We start from the raw sequence: 17,466 nt of genomic DNA, 5'->3' as shown, positions 1-17,466 counted from the left end.
ACAATTATGAATTATTTTCTAGTTTTGAATTTACAACACAGAATTTTTTAAATTAATTTTAAAATACAGATTGGATTGGAAAAGTTTAGCTCGCGAGCTCTTACACTCTGATTCTGCAAGCAGAAACATGGGAAGAGACCCTTGCACTCAACACCACTGACTTTAATGACAAGTTTCAGAGTAGCAGCTGTGTTAGTCTGTATCCGCTATTATCAGCAGGAGAAAAAAAACTTTTGAAGTGATAATCAGGATCGCCCATTTAGACAGTTGACAAGAAGGTGTGAGGATACTTAACATGGGGAAATAGAATCAATATGTATAATGACCCAGTCACTCCCAGTCTCTATTCAAACCCAAGTTAATGGTATCTAGTTTGCATATTAATTCAAGCTCAGCAGTTTCTCACTAGAGTCTGTTTTTGAAGCTTGTCTGTTGCAAAATTGCCACCCTTAAGTCTTTTACTGAGTGGCCAGAGAGGTTGAAGTGTTCTCCTACCGGTTTTTGAATGTTATGATTACTGATGTCAGATTTGTGTCCATTTATTCTTTTGCATAGAGACTGTCCGGTTTGGCCAATGTACATGGCAGAGGGGCATTGCTGGCACATGATGGCATGTATCACATTGGTAGATCTGCAGGTGAACGAGCCCTTCATGGAGCTAATGTGATTAGGTCCTATGATGGTGCCACTTGAACAAATATGTGGACAGAGCTGACATTGGGCTTTGTTGCAAGGATAGGCTCCTGCGTTAGTGTTTTTGTTGTGTGGTTGCTGGAGAGTATTTGCCATCTTGATTATCACTACAAAAGTTTTTTTCTCCTTCTGATAATAGCTCATCTTAATTAATTAGCCTCTTACAGTTTGTATGGCAACTTCCACCTTCTCTGTATGTGTGTATATATATATATCTTCTTACTATATGTTCCATTCTATGCATCCAATGAAGTGGGCTGTAGCCCACGAAAGCTTATGCTCTAATAAATTTCTTAGTCTCTAAGGTGCCACAAGTACTCCTGTTCTTTTCACTGACTTTAATGAGGCTCTGCATGGGTATAAGGATCTGATTGCATGTTACAACTTCCAAGTTCATGCCTTGGATTGTGAGCTTTTAGAGCCAAAGATTGTCTTTCATTTTACGTGGCTGCAGTGTTCTAGCACAAGGGCCTCCCCCTAAAGCCTGTCATCTATTCTTAAACAACAACAACGGAAGCATCTTACCGGACGTTCTGTTCTGGGTGGAGGACAAACTGGATTGATGAAGGTGTCCTAAAAGCCAAGCTGCATTTGTTTGAAGACCAATCACCCCAGAAAAACTGACTATCTGTGAAGGCAATCATTGGACATGAATTTGTAGGCTAGTCTCATTATCTCTTCACTCCATGCTGCAACAGCAAGCTGGACACAAAAACAATGGTACTTTTTTTTTTTTAAATTAAATCTGGATCACATCACACATTATTGGAGACAGACATGATCCTCTCACCTGCGTCAGGGTTCTGATGATTTCATTAAGTTTATTTTGAAACTGGGAGGACTGGATAGCCTCAGATTTCAGCTGCCAGGAAAAAATAAGCAAAACTATGTGAACATCTGAAGGAAAAGCAAAACAATGAAATGCATAATTGATGGTGGAGGAACAGGTTTAGCTCTCATACCCAACAAAAATTGTTGAAAGCAACCTAAGGACCAAATTTTCTTTTCAAAGATATTATTCTGACAGAGGAAATAAATGTTTGTACAATTAATTCAAAACTCTGCAGCAAACTGAATGTTTTGCTATTAAGTAAGCCTAGTTATTTAATTATTCAATGTATTAAACACCACCTCCCCCCCCCACCACCAAAAAAAAAATCCATTCTGATGTTATAGGTGCTCATAGAGATGTCATCCCATTCTTTTCCAGCCTGAATCTTTAACTTTGTTTCTAAAGGAAACACAAGTATCATGTGCTTATGTCTTTTTACCTGTATCATGGATGCTTCAGAACCCACCAATGCGACCAGTCCATTGACAGCAGCCAGACGCTGCATTGTGGGAGACCCCTATAAATCCAAGCAAAACCAACACATGACAAAGGGGTGGAAGGTGGCAAAACACTGAACAGCAAAGGCATTTTCCTCCAAGAAAAGACTTTCATTTTAATTCTGAACTATACAGACATACCTCTTCCCCAACACACTCATATGCTCGCCTCTGAGTGTGAGACCCAACTATGTTACCAAGGTTCTGAAATACATAGCATTTCTGGGACTTGCTCCTTTTCTCAAACAACAGTATATTTCTCATTGATGTAGCATCTCCCACTACAGCATGTTCCAGTCTAACATCTTTGAAGTGCATCACCCATAAGAACATGCTGAGATGACAGAGTCTTTATACGGACTGTCAAAATTTTGTGTTGCTGTTATTAATATTTACCTTCAAATCCCATCTTGGAGAATTCATTTAGGATCTGCTTTTAAAATTACATTTCATATGTAATTTTTTGGCACAATGGGATAAATCATTACTACGGAATTGTAAGCGTAATAAATGAATACATTTCACTCAATTTTCTATTCAGTTAAATGACAGTGATTAATGTTGCCTTCAGTAGGCCTAGAATTGTTCAGCTCCACCTACTACACTAAATGCAATCTAAGCATCACAGCGTAGCTTCAGTATTCACTGGGCATACAGATGGCAATTTACAGGCTGATAAAAGTAGAGCTAAAGCCATTTATTATTTAATGAAATATGCGCTTAGGGTAAACTTACAGTGAACAGCAAAACACAACAATTCCATTTGCCAGTCTAATTTTTGTTAAGTACCACCTTACTTCATAAGTAATCTCAATGTTAGTGTGACTACTCATGGACTAAGATACTACTCAATGTGAGTAAAGAATGCAGTTGAGCTCTCACAGACTATCTGGAATATTTTTGGTAGAGAGCTGTCTTACATTACCTTGTTGCTTATAAAAAAAACCCAACAGTTAATAACCTTTCTGTAACTGATGTTCTTCAAGATGTCCATACCACGTTAGGTATGAGCACGCTGGGTGCACAGTCACCAGAGATTTTTCCCTCAGTGGTATCCATCAGGCTGGCTCTAGCGCCCTCTGGTGCACCAGTATAAGGAGCCAAGCCAGCTCCACAACCTCTGAGTTACCTCTTGCCGGCTAACTCCGACAGAGGGGCAGGAGGGTGGGTCGTGGAATGGACATGACCAACATATCTCAAAGAACAACAGTTACAGAAAAGTTATTAACCATTTTTTCTTCTTTGAATGCTTGCTCATGTCCATTCCACATTAGGTGCCTCCCAAGCAATAGCTTAGGAGTTAGGCTTACAGTTCATGGACATGCAGATTGCAATACTGCTCTACCAAACCCAGCATCATCTCTAGCCTGCTGGGTGATGGCATATGTTAGGATATAGATATGCAGGCCTGTCTGTAAAGGCCTATACTCTAAGAATTTAGGTGTATTCTGATCACTTAGCTAGTTATAGAGGTAAAAAAGAAAGAATCAAAATCACTGTCTGCCAGTGTAAGGGCCTTCTCTTACTGTGACAGTCTGAGGCCCTGTTCTTAGGCTAAGGCCTTTGGCTAAGCAGCAGAGGCAGCCAGAAGCTGGGAAGCCAACGGTCACATCCTCACATTCAAAACTAGTATAATTGAAATAAGGTGCTATTGGGCTGTTAGGAATACAATCCTGTCCTGATAGTGCCTATCACCTCCAGAGAAAGGGAAGTGCCTAGAAAATGTAAAAGGAAACTTAGGCTGATAGCATCCTGTCTGGCAAGAACTCACTTATCAATAGCTGGGATGTGAAATCCTCATTTCTGTGTTGTTCTATCATTGTAGTCCCCATTTCCCTATTGTTTGTCTGTATAACTCTGCCTGGTTCTGTGATTGTTTCTGTCTGCTGTATAATGAATTTTGCTGGGTGTAAACTAATTAAGGTGGTGGGATATAATTGGTTAAATAATCATGTTACAATATGTTAGGATTGGCTAGTTAAACTTCAGTAAAATGATAGGTTAAGGTATAGCTAAGCAGAACTCAAGTTTTACTATATAGTCTGCTGTCAATCAGGAAGTAAACGGGGGGGGGAATGGGAACAGGGAATGGGGGTGGGGAAACTGGAATCATGTTTTGCTAACGGGGGGGAATGGGAACAGGGACACAGGTAAGGTTCTGTGGTGTCAGAGCTGGGAAGGGGGACACTAAGAAAGGAAACTGGAATCATCCTTGCTGGAAGTTCACCCCAATAAACATCGAATTGTTTGCATCTTTGGACTTTGAGTATTGTTGCTCTCTGTTCATGCGAGAAGGACCAGGGAAATAAGTGCATGAAGGAATAAGCCCCCTAACAGCATAATAGGATGAAAAAGTATGCACTGACGACCAGGTCACAACCTTCCAGGAGAGGTATGACAAGGGGCACGATGTCAGCAGCTCAAAAGGAGGGCCTGAGAGTCTTGACAGGACCAGGTTTAGGTCCCACGGGGGAATGGGTTCACGAATTTGCAGGTATAATCTCTCTAAGCCCTTGAAGAAGGAAATGGACATTTTGTGACAAAAAAAAACAACTATCCTCCACCAGAGGGTGGAAGGCTGCGATGGCTGCTAGGTGTACCTTAAATAGATGAAATGGCTAGGCCCTGCTGTTTCAGAAGAAGCAGCATTGACTGGAGAGGTGATCTAGCAGGTCAGAGGTCTCGTTGGGAAGACCACATGGAGAAAACGCTTCCATTTGGCGGGGTAAGTCGCTCTAGTAGTGGCCACGTGCTCCCTTTTGCTCCCCAGCAATGAAACCACCGACTCTTGTACTGCAGGTAAAAGCAGTACCAATAGCTAAGGCTAAGTTTTTGTCATGATTACTTTTAGTAAAAGTTACGGACAGGTCACAGGCAATAAACAAAAATTCACAGAAGCCGTGACCTATCTGTGACTTTTACTGTTGCGGCTCCATGGTTTCCCCCCACCACCTTAGTGGCTGGGATCTGTGGGGTTCCCCCTCCACCCACAGTGGCTGGGAGCTGTAGGGTGACTGTATTTCCCAAAGAGAAAATGGGACATCCGAGCCGCTTACCCGAGGCATCCCCATCCCCCGATGCGAGGCTGTCGCCCACTGCTTGTACCCTGAGGAGGGCCCCCTCAGGAGTCTATCACTTGTCACTGGAACTTTGCAGGGTCCCCCTTGTCGCTTCTTGCTGCTAGCACCTGTCACTGGAACCCTGCCACTGGCTGTCAGCTCCAGAGTCCTGCAGCCCTGGGGCTGAAGCAGAGAATGTCATGGAGGTCTCTGGAAGTCATGGATTCTGATTCTGTGACTTCCATGACCTCCGTGACACAAATGCAGCCTTACCGATAGTGCCAGAAGGTCCCTGGCTGCAATGAACGCCTCCAGAGTAGACAGTACCATGATCCCACTGGTGCTGTATTGCCCCTCTGATGCCGAGGGATTGTCTGGGACTGGACTCAATGGAGCCTGCATATGAGGCCAACTCAATGGTGCCCCCCTCTTAGCGCGGGCAGAGGAGTGGCCTCACTCAGGCCGCACTCCACTGTGCTCCCCATGCTTGGCTCTCTTCAGAGTCCCCTCTTGGCCAGCTGAATCTTATGTTTTTTCTTTGGCACAGGTGAAGGAGAATGGTGCCAAGAGACTCCCACAGTGGGAGGAGCACTCCGCACCAACTCTGAGGTACTGGGTGCTGAGTGGGACCTTCTCGGCTCCAATGAGGGACTAAGTGCTGCCTCCATCAGGAGGGACTTCAACCTGGCCTCCTTGTTCTTCTTTGTATGGGACTTGAATTTCCGACAGAGGTCCCTGATGAGTCTCTCCCAGGCACTTCCGACAACTGGAGTGCGGGTCACTCACAGGCATGGGTTGGCTGCAGGAGGCACAGGGTTTCGAACCTGGGGACTGAGGCATGCCCCAGCACCAGACGAAACTCCACTAACAGGGTGAGAAGCACCAACTAACTACATACAACTAATCTACAACAGTCTAAACTGAGAAAATAAAGAACTAAGATAGAGAAACAAGGGAAAAGGACTAAACTAAGAGCACTGAGTAAGAGTTTGTCAAAGCAGGAGGAGCTGTTCCAGCAACCGTCATGGGCGGTAAGAAGGTTCTGAAAGGATGCAGGGACAGCAGGCTCCTTATATTGGTGCATGAGCACACAACAGCACAGGGCACTAGAGCCGGCCTGATGGATACCACTGAGGAAAAAGTCTCCAGTGACGGTGCACACAGTGCACGCACAGCTATCGTGGAATGGACATGCGCAAGCATGCAAAGAAGAAAATTTTGCTTTTTCTTTAAACAGACTGCAGAGAGATTCTTGCTTCTAAATGTGAATCTAATTGCCCGCTCAAATAATTAAAACTATTCTTAACTATTTCCTTCTCCTTAATGAAATAAGCTCATTAGTAATTTTTTTTTAAAAGGACAGACAGACAGCTCCTCTACCTCTGCAAGCACAATTTTCATCCAGGCAGGAAGCAGTCTGTTACTCAAATCTTCTGCTTTCCCATGTCCACAGACTGACAAACCGTGAACTATGCTACCCAATGCCAAAGCAAAACCGGATGTCTGCAGGAAACACAAGATGTCAAAAACACAGATTATAAAACAGCTTTCACAAAAGCCCATGTATTCCTTTTTTAAAAGAAAAACATCCCGCATTCTCCAGATGCAGTACTTCCTACTGATATGTTCATTAACACAAGCTACATCATCATTCAAAATAGCAGGTGCTTTTAAAACCAATAGTTGACTGAAACAAAGAGACAAAACTACAGGTATCAATTTCAGGAAATCGAATTATATGAAGCATCCAGTTTTACGATGTTGAGCCCTGTCATGTTGTAATCTACCAGTTTGGTGCGTGTCTATGTATACATATCAGGGAATGACGTTGCCCTCTAATGACTGGCTTGAAAAAAGGATAGAGACTGCTACTGCTATCAGTCAACGGACTTCTTTAGGTCAAGTGACAGATACCTGTTTTTTGAGAGCTGAAGAACAAGTGTTGTAGTTCAGAGAGATATTTAGGCCACCATCAGCAAAAGCTTAAGCACCTGCTTAAGTCAATGGCATTACGCGTGTACTTAAAATTAAGCATGTACGTAACTGTGTGCGTTATTTGCAACATATATATTTGTAACTATACCAGACAACATCAAGGCCTCCTTTGCCTTAACCTGGTGACGAGGAAGGAACTAGTGGAATGCAAATTAGTTAATAATGCAATTATTAGGACATCAGCACCTGTATAGACACTCATCATGATCAGAGTGGATTCTCATTACAAGTTTCTACTCCTTGATTCTGTGGGACAAAGTCCGTGCTTTAAGGCAGGGAATTCTCAACCTTCTTCAGTATGGATCATATTTTAATATCAACATTGTCTCCTAGACCAAATCCCCTCCCATTGACAGAATACCTACTTCACAATTACACAACACCCTTGTTGCAACTGCAGCAATTGTTTACATGAAACAGTGACATTAGGCAACAGCATGATGTATTTGTAGCTTCTTTAATGTGATTTAGCAGCTGGAAAAAAGAAGGAACTAGAATCACAGAAGCATAGAATATCAGGGTTGGAAGGGTCATCTAGTCCAACCCCCTGCTCAAAGCAGAACCAATCCCCAACTAAATCATCCCAGCCAGGGCTTTGTCAAGCCTGACATTAGAAACCTCTAAGGAAGCAGATTCCACCACCTCCCTAGGTAACCCGTGACAGTGCTTCACCACGCTCCCAGTGAAAAAGTTTTTCCTAATATCCAACCTAAACCTCCCCCACTGCAACTGGAGACCATTATTCCTCATTCTGTCATCTGGTACCACTGAGAACAGTCTAGATCCATCCTCTTTGGAACCCCCTTTCTGGTAGTTGAAAGCAGCTATCAAATCCCCCCTCATTCTTCTCTTCTGCAGACTAAATAATCCCAGTTCCCTCAGCCTCTCCTCATAAGTCATGTGTTCCAGCCCCCTAATCATTTTTGTTGCCCTCCACTGGACTCTTTCCAATTTTTCCACATCCTTCTTGTAGAGTGGGGCCCAAAATTGGACATAGTATTCAAGATGAGGTCTCACCAATGTCAAATAGAGGGAAAGATCACGTCCCTCGATCTGCTGGCAATGCTCCTACTTATACAGCCCAAAATGCCATTAGCCTTCTTGGCAACAAGGGCACACCGTTGACTCATATCCAGCTTCTTGTCCACTGTAACCCCTAGGTCCTTTTCTGCAGAACTGCTGCCTAGCTACTCGGTCCCTAGTCTGTAGCAGTGCATGGGATTCTTCCGTCCTAAGTGCAGGACTCTGCACTTGTCCTTGTTGAACTTCATCAGATTTCTTTTGGCCCAATCCTCTAATTTGTCTAGGTCCTTCTGTATCCTGTCCCTACCTTCCAGCATATCTACCACTCCTCCCAGTTTACTGTCATCTGCAAACTTGCAGAGTGTGCAATCTACGCCATCCTTCAGATGGTTATTGAAGATATTGAACAAAACTAGCCCCAGAACCGACCCTTGGGGCGCTCTGCTTGATACTGGCTGCCAACTAGACATGGAGCCATTGATCACTACCCGTTGAGCCCGATGATCTAGCCAGCTTTCTATCCACCTTATAGTCCATTCATCCAGTCCATACTACTTTAACTTGCTGGCAAGTTAGTATCACAGTATCATGACTAGTATGAATATGAAACTAATTATATGAATATCATATGACTAGTATCATATGACCAGCAAGCTGTTTGCAGACCACCAGCAAGTGCCCCAGGGACCAAGATGCAGGAGTCTCTGTTTTCAAGGATGGTTTTCTGATGTGAAGAAAAAGGATTACAAAAGTAAATGTTGATTTGTCTCCCATTTCCAGATACATTTACTAGTCTGCTGATTATTGTGAACAGTCCTGTCAGCATTTCCTCTCGGTGACAGAACTTCTCTTTTCCCATTGGTAGAGATTGGCTCGACGAGGAGAAAGAAGCAGTGCTGAAACAAGGCTGTTGGAGCGAAGGGAGTCAAACTGTGACAGAAGGGCAGTCAAGGGATGCTGAAGTAACAAAAGAATGCTGTTTTGATCATCTGTTAGATGGAGATCCTAGAACAAGGATTCTCAAACTTCATTGCACCATGACCCCTTTCTGACAACAAAAATTACTACAGGACCCCAGGAAGGGGGATCAAAGCCTGAGCCCAACCAAGCCCTGCCAGCCCAGGGCATGGGTGGGAGTAAAGCGAAAGCCCCATCTCCCCAGGCCGGGGGACCAAAGCCAAAGCCAAAGCCCAAGCCCAAGCCCAAGCGCTTCAGCCCCAGGCAGTGGGCCTGTAACCTGAGCCTTGCTGCCCAGGGCTGAAGCACTCGGGCCCCGGGCCCCAGCAAGTCTAAGCCAACCCTGGCAACCCCATGAAAATGGGGTCATGACCCACAGTTTGAGAATCGCTGTCCTAGAACACTGACTGTGTGGAAAGGGAAACCCTAGAAGAAGTTGTGGTTGAGACACCAAGCTATTAGGATTGTGTTTGTGATCAGCAGTATGGAGTCTACAGAAAGAGTAGAAATATAATTAAGGCTAAGATTTTATCATGGATATTTTTAGTAACAGTCATGGACAGGTCACGGGCAATAAAGAAAAATCAAGAAAAAAAGCCCCTGACCTGTCCTGACTTTTATTAAAAATATCCATGATAAAATGAGAAGGGACTGGGCAGCTGCGAGGTGGCTGGGATCTCTGGGGTCCCCACCAGTGGTGGGGACTCAGAGTTCCAGGACCCTCTGCCACCAGTGGCAGAGGGGAGCTGTATGGTCCCCTTCCCAGTGACAGGGAGCACTGTGGGGATCCCCCTGCCCTCCATGACAGCAGGGGAGCACTGCTGGGGGCCCCTTGCCCCCTGTGGCAGCAGGGGAGCTGCAGGGCTCCCCTTATCTTCCTGCAGCAGCCCCCCTGCCCTGCCGCAGCAGCCGGGGAGCTACTGGGGGTCTCCCCTGCCGCTGTGGCTGGCAAGGAGTTGCGGGGTACCTCCACTGCCCATGGCAGCTGAGAGCTTGGGGGCTCACTGCTTCAGGAGGCGGTGGGTACCTTACAGCTCCCTGCCACTGCAGGTGATGGGACCCTGCAGCTCCCAGCCCCCAGGGCTGAAGTCAGAGAGTTCTTTGGAAGTCATGGATTCTGTGACTTCCTCGACCTCCGTGACAAAACTGTAGCCTTACCTATAATTCAAGAGAACCCAGAGAAAGGCTATTTCCCCAGTGAGAGAAGGTCTCAAGAACAGAACTAGGAAGAAGATATTAATTGGGAGGTTCAAGGTGCTGAGACACCCTGAAATCAAAATGTAAGCTTTTCCCTTAAACATGGTCAGCATATATAAATTCAGTTTTTGTCTCACCCTTTGGTCATGAACAGTTATAGGGAATATACATATCAAACAACTGGCCTTCATTGTACACTCCTCAAATCACACACTTTCAAACAAATACCCAAGAAATCAAGGAATTTCCATCTTATGCTGACATGGGTGCAGTGTTAAAGATACATAGGAAAAGAAACTAATATAATGAAAGAAAGCAGTCCAAACTGTGGATATAACCTGCTGATTATTTTCCGCTAATGTCCGCAACTTGTTCATGATCTCTTCAGCCTCCACTGCCTCTATGATTTTCATGCTGAAAGCACACACGCAGGAACAGGCAATGGAGTAGGCAAGGATCTGAATAAAGGGAAAGGGGGAAAATACAGGTTAAAAAAAAAAAAGACAGGTTAACATTTCCCAGGGTGGGAACACATAGGGAACACCTTTTAATGAATACTGTAGATATACACCAAGGCACCTCATTCCCCCACCCCACCCCAGATAATGAGTAACCCACCCCAAATGTATTCAAGGATACCTAATTCTAGGAAACAAGTGAAATAAATTGTGGATACAGTCATTTAGTATAGGAATAAGTCCACTGTAAAATAACCAGACCAATACAAGCTTTCCATGTGGTTTCCAATGTTGCTGCATGCTACATGTCAGGATTGTGATAACACTCAAATTTACCGTATCTGGCCATTAACGGACAAACAATCAAACATTAAAATTACACTACTAACTGATACTCCAAACCAAAGGAAATCTAATGTTGAGAGCTAAACATACGCCCTCAACCCAAACTTTTGTGCCCAGGTACTACAGATAGTAAGAGACGTACCTAGTATTTTGAAATGTTTATGAATTCCTATATCTAAACCAAAGCAGTAAATTGTAATTGCTGCCTTAACTCTGGTCTCCTTTGCCTTTGTATATTTTATTCAATCCAGTGTTAGCACAATGCTTGTATTTATTGTCCGTCTGGAGACAGAGTTGTGACATTTAAAGAGCATCCTAAATTCTTCAGTGTTGTGAACAGAAACTTTACGTAAGATTATAAGAGATGGGAGTCTAGGGCCCCCCGGGGGGGCCGCAAGCAGGTTTCAGGGGGTCTGTCAAGCAGGGTTGCTAGACTTGCTAGAACTCAGGGTGGAAAGTTAAAGCCCCACTGTGTGGGTCAGAAGCCCCACCACCTAGAGCTGAAGCCAAAGTCTGAGTAACTTAGCTTTGTGGGGCCCCTGTTGTGTGGTGCCTAGGGCAACTGCCTTGCTTGCTACTCCCTAATGCCTGCCCTGGTTTTTAATCTACTGGATATGCAGAAAAACAGTTGTGGGCCAGGAAGTTTTTATAGCATGTTGTGGGGGATCTCAGAAAGTAAAAAGTTGAGAACCCCTGGTCCCAGGCAATGCAGGATGCTGATGGCTTATGTATTTAAAAACATGCGGTGCTGTTCTGGCATAATTATAGTTACGGTAAAGAAGTTTTTTTACAATTATAAGCCTTATTTTCAGCTGTTTTTAATTTCCTAGAAAGATTCATCCTCTGGAGCGATATTTTTCGTGCTTAAGTCCAAAACTACATGCTTAAAAATATTTTGGTAAAATTTTGTTTGACCTTCTACACACACAGTCACATTTTTCAGTATGTGTAATCAGGAGATCACACAATGAAAGAAAATACTTTGAGGTTATACCACAATGTGCTGTGATCCCATCAGCTCTCAGATGCAGCAAGGTTGGACCAGGTCAGTACTTGGATGGGAGACCTCCAAAGAACACACTAGTGCAACAGGATACAATACTGATGAGTCAGGGATTAACCCTGTATGATGCAGGTGTGGAATGTTGAACATATTGGACAGGAATAAGACAGGGAGTGCAGAAACCTTCCTCACAAACACAAATGGTAAGCTACGGTCCCAACCACTTCTGGTCATCAAAGATTCCATGGCTTTTTTTGTAAGTGTAGTCATGTCCCAGTATCCTGGGCAAACTGTAACTGGCATAATTACATACCTTCTCCCTAAATTCCCTATGGAGTTTCAAATTGAAAAGAAATATGCTTTACTTCTTATCCCAAAGTCTTTTGTAATGTTAAACAGCTGCTGCATGTCACTCCAGCAGTTGCTACACTGAACCCTGTGTAAAATTTGTACACCAGTTAAGGTTCAGTAAAGCACTCTAGAATCAATGGGGATGAAACATTACTTTATAGCTATAAAACACTTCATTGCAAAATCCAAGAACTATAGAAGGCTAATCCACAACATATATTGACTGCCAGCAAAAACTGAACTATATAAAAATATACCTTTATTTTAAAAAAGAAAAGAAAGAAGTTTTAGTGCTGTACAAAAAAAGTAGAACTCTGTACTGATGGCTTATAAATCCCTTAGAAAAACAGGGGATTATGTAATTCAACTATTCAGCATGCAATGGGCTTAAATGTGACAGGAACAGGCTTTTTTTAAATATAAGCACATGCTCTAATTTGCTCTCTCTCTCAGTCTCCATTACGGTTTCCCCAGTTTTGTCAGCCTCACTAATCAAGTTACATCTCAACTTGAATTGTAAACTCTTTGGGGAAGGGATGACATCTCATTTGTCTGTTAAGTGTCATGCATTTTGGCACTATATAAATAATGTTATGCTTAAACCCCACTCATCTGAGTTTTAAAACACTTGAAAACTGTTATAATGGGAAATGCTGACAAACTCTCAGCCACAGTAGCATTCCTTAGTGCTACAATCACAGGAGCAAGCAAAACGAACTTTCAAAGAAAGGAGCAGAGACCACTTTAAAGGAAGGGTTATCCTCGTTTATCAGTAACTTGCTTTGTGCTTTCTGGGAGACTATCCCTTGCAGCAAGGATTCTACCTAAGAAGAGACAAGGTTTCTATCTAAAAATAGTTTGATGTATTATTTTTTTGTGCCGGTGCTGTATTAAATAAAAAACACAGAATCTCAAATAAGCTTTGTTTAATAAATATAAAGCTAGAATGTTATGATAAAAGAAAAACTAGAGGGCAAAGGTTCATGCATAAAAGAAACATACCTTGGAATTGTGTATCATTAGTCTGGGATGTATGGCTATGTCTTCAGTAAAAATCAGTGTTACGGGTGGGGACAAAGGAAAGGTGGAGGGGATAGAAAGTTATGATTAAAAAAAAAGAGTCCTACCTCCTGGAACGTTCTGCTTTGCTCTTCACTGTCATCCAGGTAGTTACAGAGTTTCCTCAGAGAGGCAGAGACATGAACCCGTGATTCTGTTTGGCTGCTGTGACTCATAAATGAAAGAACCAGTCCTACACCCAAGATGCATCCAGTGCTTAAAAAGAAGAGAAAACATAAAAGGGTTAGGTTTCAGAGTAGCAGCTGTGTTAGTCTGTATTCACAAAAAGAAAAGGAGTACTTGTGGCACCTTAGAGACAAACAAATTTATTTGAGCATAAGCTTTCGTGAGCTACCGTTCACTTCATCGGATGCATTCAGTGGAAAATACAGTGGGGAGATTTATATACATAGAAAACACGAAACAATGGGTGTTACCATACACACTGTAACAAGAGAGTGATCACTTAAGGTGAGCTGTTACCAGTAGGAGAGCGGGGGGGTGGGGAGGAATTTTGTAGTGATAATCAAGGTGGGCCATTTCAAGCAGTTGACAAGAACGTCTGAGAAATAGTGGGGGGTTGGGGGGGGGAATAAACATGGAGAAATAGTTTTACTTTGTGTAATGACCCATCCACTCCCAGTCGCTATTCAAGCCTAAGTTAATTGTATCCAGTTTGCAAATTAATTCCAATTCAGCAGTCTCTTGTTGGAGTCTGTTTTTGAAGTTTTTTTGTTGAAGAATTGCCACTTTTAGGTGTAATCGAGTGACAAGAGAGATTGAAGTGTTTTCCAACTGGTTTTTGAATGTTATCATTCTTGATGTCTGATTTGTGTCCATTTATTCTTTTACGTAGAGACTGTCCAGTTTGACCAATGTACATGGCAGAGGGGCATTGCTGGCACATGATGGCATGTATCACATTTGTAGATATGCAGGTGAACGAGCTTCTGATAGAGTGGCTGATGTGATTAGGCCCTGTGATGGTGTCCCCTGAATAGATATGTGGGCACAGCTGGCAACAGGCTTTGTTGCAAGGATAGGTTCCTGGGTTAGTGGTTCTGTGGTGTGGTGTGTGGTTGCTGGTGAGTATTTGCTTCAGGTTGGGAGGCTGTCTGTAAGCAAGGACTGGCCTGTCTCCCAAGATCTGTGAAAGTGATGGGTCGTCCTTCAGGATAGGTTGTAGATCCCTGACGATGCATTGGAGAGGTTTTAGTTGGGGGCTAAAGGTGATGGCTAGGAGCGTTCTGTTATTTTCTTTGTTGGGCCCGTCCTGTAGTAGGTGACTTCTGGGTACTCTTCTGGCTCTGTCAATCTGTTTCTTCACTTCAGCAGGTGGGTATTGTAGTTGTAAGAATGCTTGACAGAGATCTTGTAGGTGTTTGTCTCTATCTGAGGAGTTGGAGCAAATGCGGTTGTAACGTAGAGCTTGGCTGTAGACAATGGATCATATGGTGTGGTCTGGATGAAAGCTGGAGGCATGTAGATAGGAATAGCGTTCAGTAGGTTTCCGGTATAGGGTGGTGTTTATGTGACCATCGCTTATTAGCACCGTAGTGTCCAGGAAGTGGATCTCTTATGTGGACTGGTCCAGGTTGAGGTTGATGGTGGGATGGAAATTGTTGAAATCATGGTGGAATTCCTCAAGGGCTTCTTTTCCAGGGGTCCAGATGATGAAGATGTCATCAATATAGCGCAAGTAGAGTAGGGGCATTAGGGGACGAGAGCTGAGGAAGCGTTGTTCTAAGTCAGCCATGAAAATGTTGGCATACTGTGGGGCCATGCGGTACCCATAGCAGCACTGCTGATTTGAAGGTATACATTGTCCCCAAATGTGAAATAGTTATGGGTGAGGACAAAGTCACAAAGTTCAGCTACCAGGTTTGCAGTGACATTATCGGGGATACTGTTCCTGACAGCTTGTAGTCTTTGTGTGGAATGTTGGTGTAGAGGGCTTCTACATCCATAGTGGCCAGGATGGTGTTTTCAAGAAGATCACCGATGGATTGGGAAGAGTTAAGGAAGCCTAGGCTCCTTCTGGATCTATTTTTCAATACTACGCAGGATACTGAGCTGTAGAAACTCAATTTGAACCTATATGGCATTTCAACTGCATAGATACTACTACTATGACTGATACCTAATCTCCTTAAAGGACTGCTCTCTCTCTCTTCCTCACAGACACACAGATAAGAGTTCATTGCCTCTAGAGATGGAGCACTCCCAGCTCTTATGCACATAATATACTATACTGATGTCACTAGCAATATTAACTGTTAAAGTGAACAGTCAATGCAATGTGAAACAAGGAGGGCAGGAGTTCTGGGGACTCTTGTTAAAACTTAGGATATCCTGTTTAAAAAATAACTTCAAGAAATACTTTGGCATTATCTTTAAATATTTAACACTTTCCAACAGCAATTGGCAGTGGCTATAAGGATCAGACACATTTTTTCCCAGTCTCTATCTACGCCTCAGAGGACAATGAAGATAACCCTCAGCAACAGATACTCCTAAATATCACTGGGATATATGAACTAATGAACAATTGGAAAATTAAATATTTAGAATTATCGCAAGTTATCATATATAAATTTTATATTATAATTTATCCATAAAATATGCAAAAATTAGAGACAAAGTTTGGCTAAAAGAAAAAATGTGTTAGATATAGTTAGATTTCCAATCACAACAATTTCCAGTGTAACAATGCTTTAAAAATTATTTACATTTCATAGGAGAGTGTAAGAGGAATAAAGTTTTGTGAGGAAAACAGTGAATTTATTAGTGATAATTCTTACTTCTCTCTTTTTAAATTGTGTCTATACGGTCATTAAAAACATACCAGTGAAAGTGCCACAGCATGCTCTATGGGATCTTACTGTAATATTTCTGACATAATGACAATAATGGTATTTTCTCTTCTTAGCAGAATAATTCAACCATATATAGTACTGTAGAATATATTGCTCCACAAAGTGCTTCACAAATAATTAATACAAAAATAAAAGTTAAAAGGGCCAATATTATGCATAAGGGCTAAATCCTGAAACCACTGATGTTAACAGGAATTTTTGCCATTGACTACAGTTGGACCAGCAATCTATAAGAAGGTTTAATGATGGAGCGCTGTACCGAAAATGTTTGAAACTTACCCTGTACTGCTGTCAAGCAGATATTTGATCATATTAAACATTTTGCAGAGGCAAATCAATTTATTGTGCACAGATGTTAGATGATTATTTGAATGGAGGCCATTTAATGCCTTGAAAATTTCAGATTTATCAGGCTCATTATTGCACATATACTGAACAGATAAGCATTAACATTCATCTTTTGCCCACAATCAAACTTTTTTGTCCTATCTTGTTTGTTCTTCAAGTAGTTGTAGACTAGTTCAGCTATACCATAGATCAATATAGTAACCAAACATTTGAAAGGCTCTATAAAAATATACCTTAAGGAAGGAAAATATATATTTGGTAAGCCACAAATACTACCACTTATTTGTGACTTATCTTGGCATACTTCAACATTTGGAGCATACATAAACCAAAGAGAGGTCAAAGTTAACCCCATCTTCAACACACACTGTTTTTCTTAGGTTGAAAAGGAAAAAAATTCCCAAGCCAATACGTAATAAAACAAGGACGATATGTTGTTCAATATATTCGCTATCTGCATATTGTGTTGTAACAATTGGATGAAACTGGATGTTCTCTTTGGATTGGTTCTTTTCACCTTGCTTTCTCTGTGATCCTTGTAGAATTGAATTTTTTAGAGAGATAATATATTCAATGTAAATTAGAACAACAACATAAAAAGGCATTATATAACTATGAATGCAAACACATAGTGAACCTTCTGTGTGTCAATAATGTTGAGAGAGAGAGCCTAATGACTCTACTAGTGACTTAATCATTGAGTTATTTGTCAAAATCCCCCATTTTATATATATTTACACATACACATATACTCAACAGTAATGTGTGTGAAT

At 42.3% G+C, this 17,466-nt stretch overlaps 1 protein-coding gene across 6 annotated transcripts in view; it reads right to left on the bottom strand.

Moving 5' to 3' along the window:
* The window catches only part of FOCAD (focadhesin), a 199,885-nt gene that overhangs the window by 18,931 nt on the left and 163,488 nt on the right, over positions 1-17,466 (bottom strand). For all 6 annotated transcript variants that reach the window (XM_073345495.1, XM_073345491.1, XM_073345494.1 and 3 more), the window contains 6 exons: positions 13,538-13,685; positions 10,592-10,711; positions 6,462-6,584; positions 1,965-2,042; positions 1,484-1,555; positions 1,219-1,321 (listed from right to left, as the gene is read on the bottom strand). In XM_073345495.1, the coding sequence (XP_073201596.1) occupies positions 1,219-1,321; positions 1,484-1,555; positions 1,965-2,042; positions 6,462-6,584; positions 10,592-10,711; positions 13,538-13,685 (644 nt within the window). The remainder of the gene's footprint in view (positions 1-1,218; positions 1,322-1,483; positions 1,556-1,964; positions 2,043-6,461; positions 6,585-10,591; positions 10,712-13,537; positions 13,686-17,466) is intronic.

The sequence above is a fragment of the Lepidochelys kempii genome, chromosome 5, assembly GCF_965140265.1.
Source record: "Lepidochelys kempii isolate rLepKem1 chromosome 5, rLepKem1.hap2, whole genome shotgun sequence".
Lineage (NCBI taxonomy): Eukaryota > Metazoa > Chordata > Testudines > Cheloniidae > Lepidochelys > Lepidochelys kempii.
This window is presented reverse-complemented; position numbering and strand designations above follow the sequence as displayed.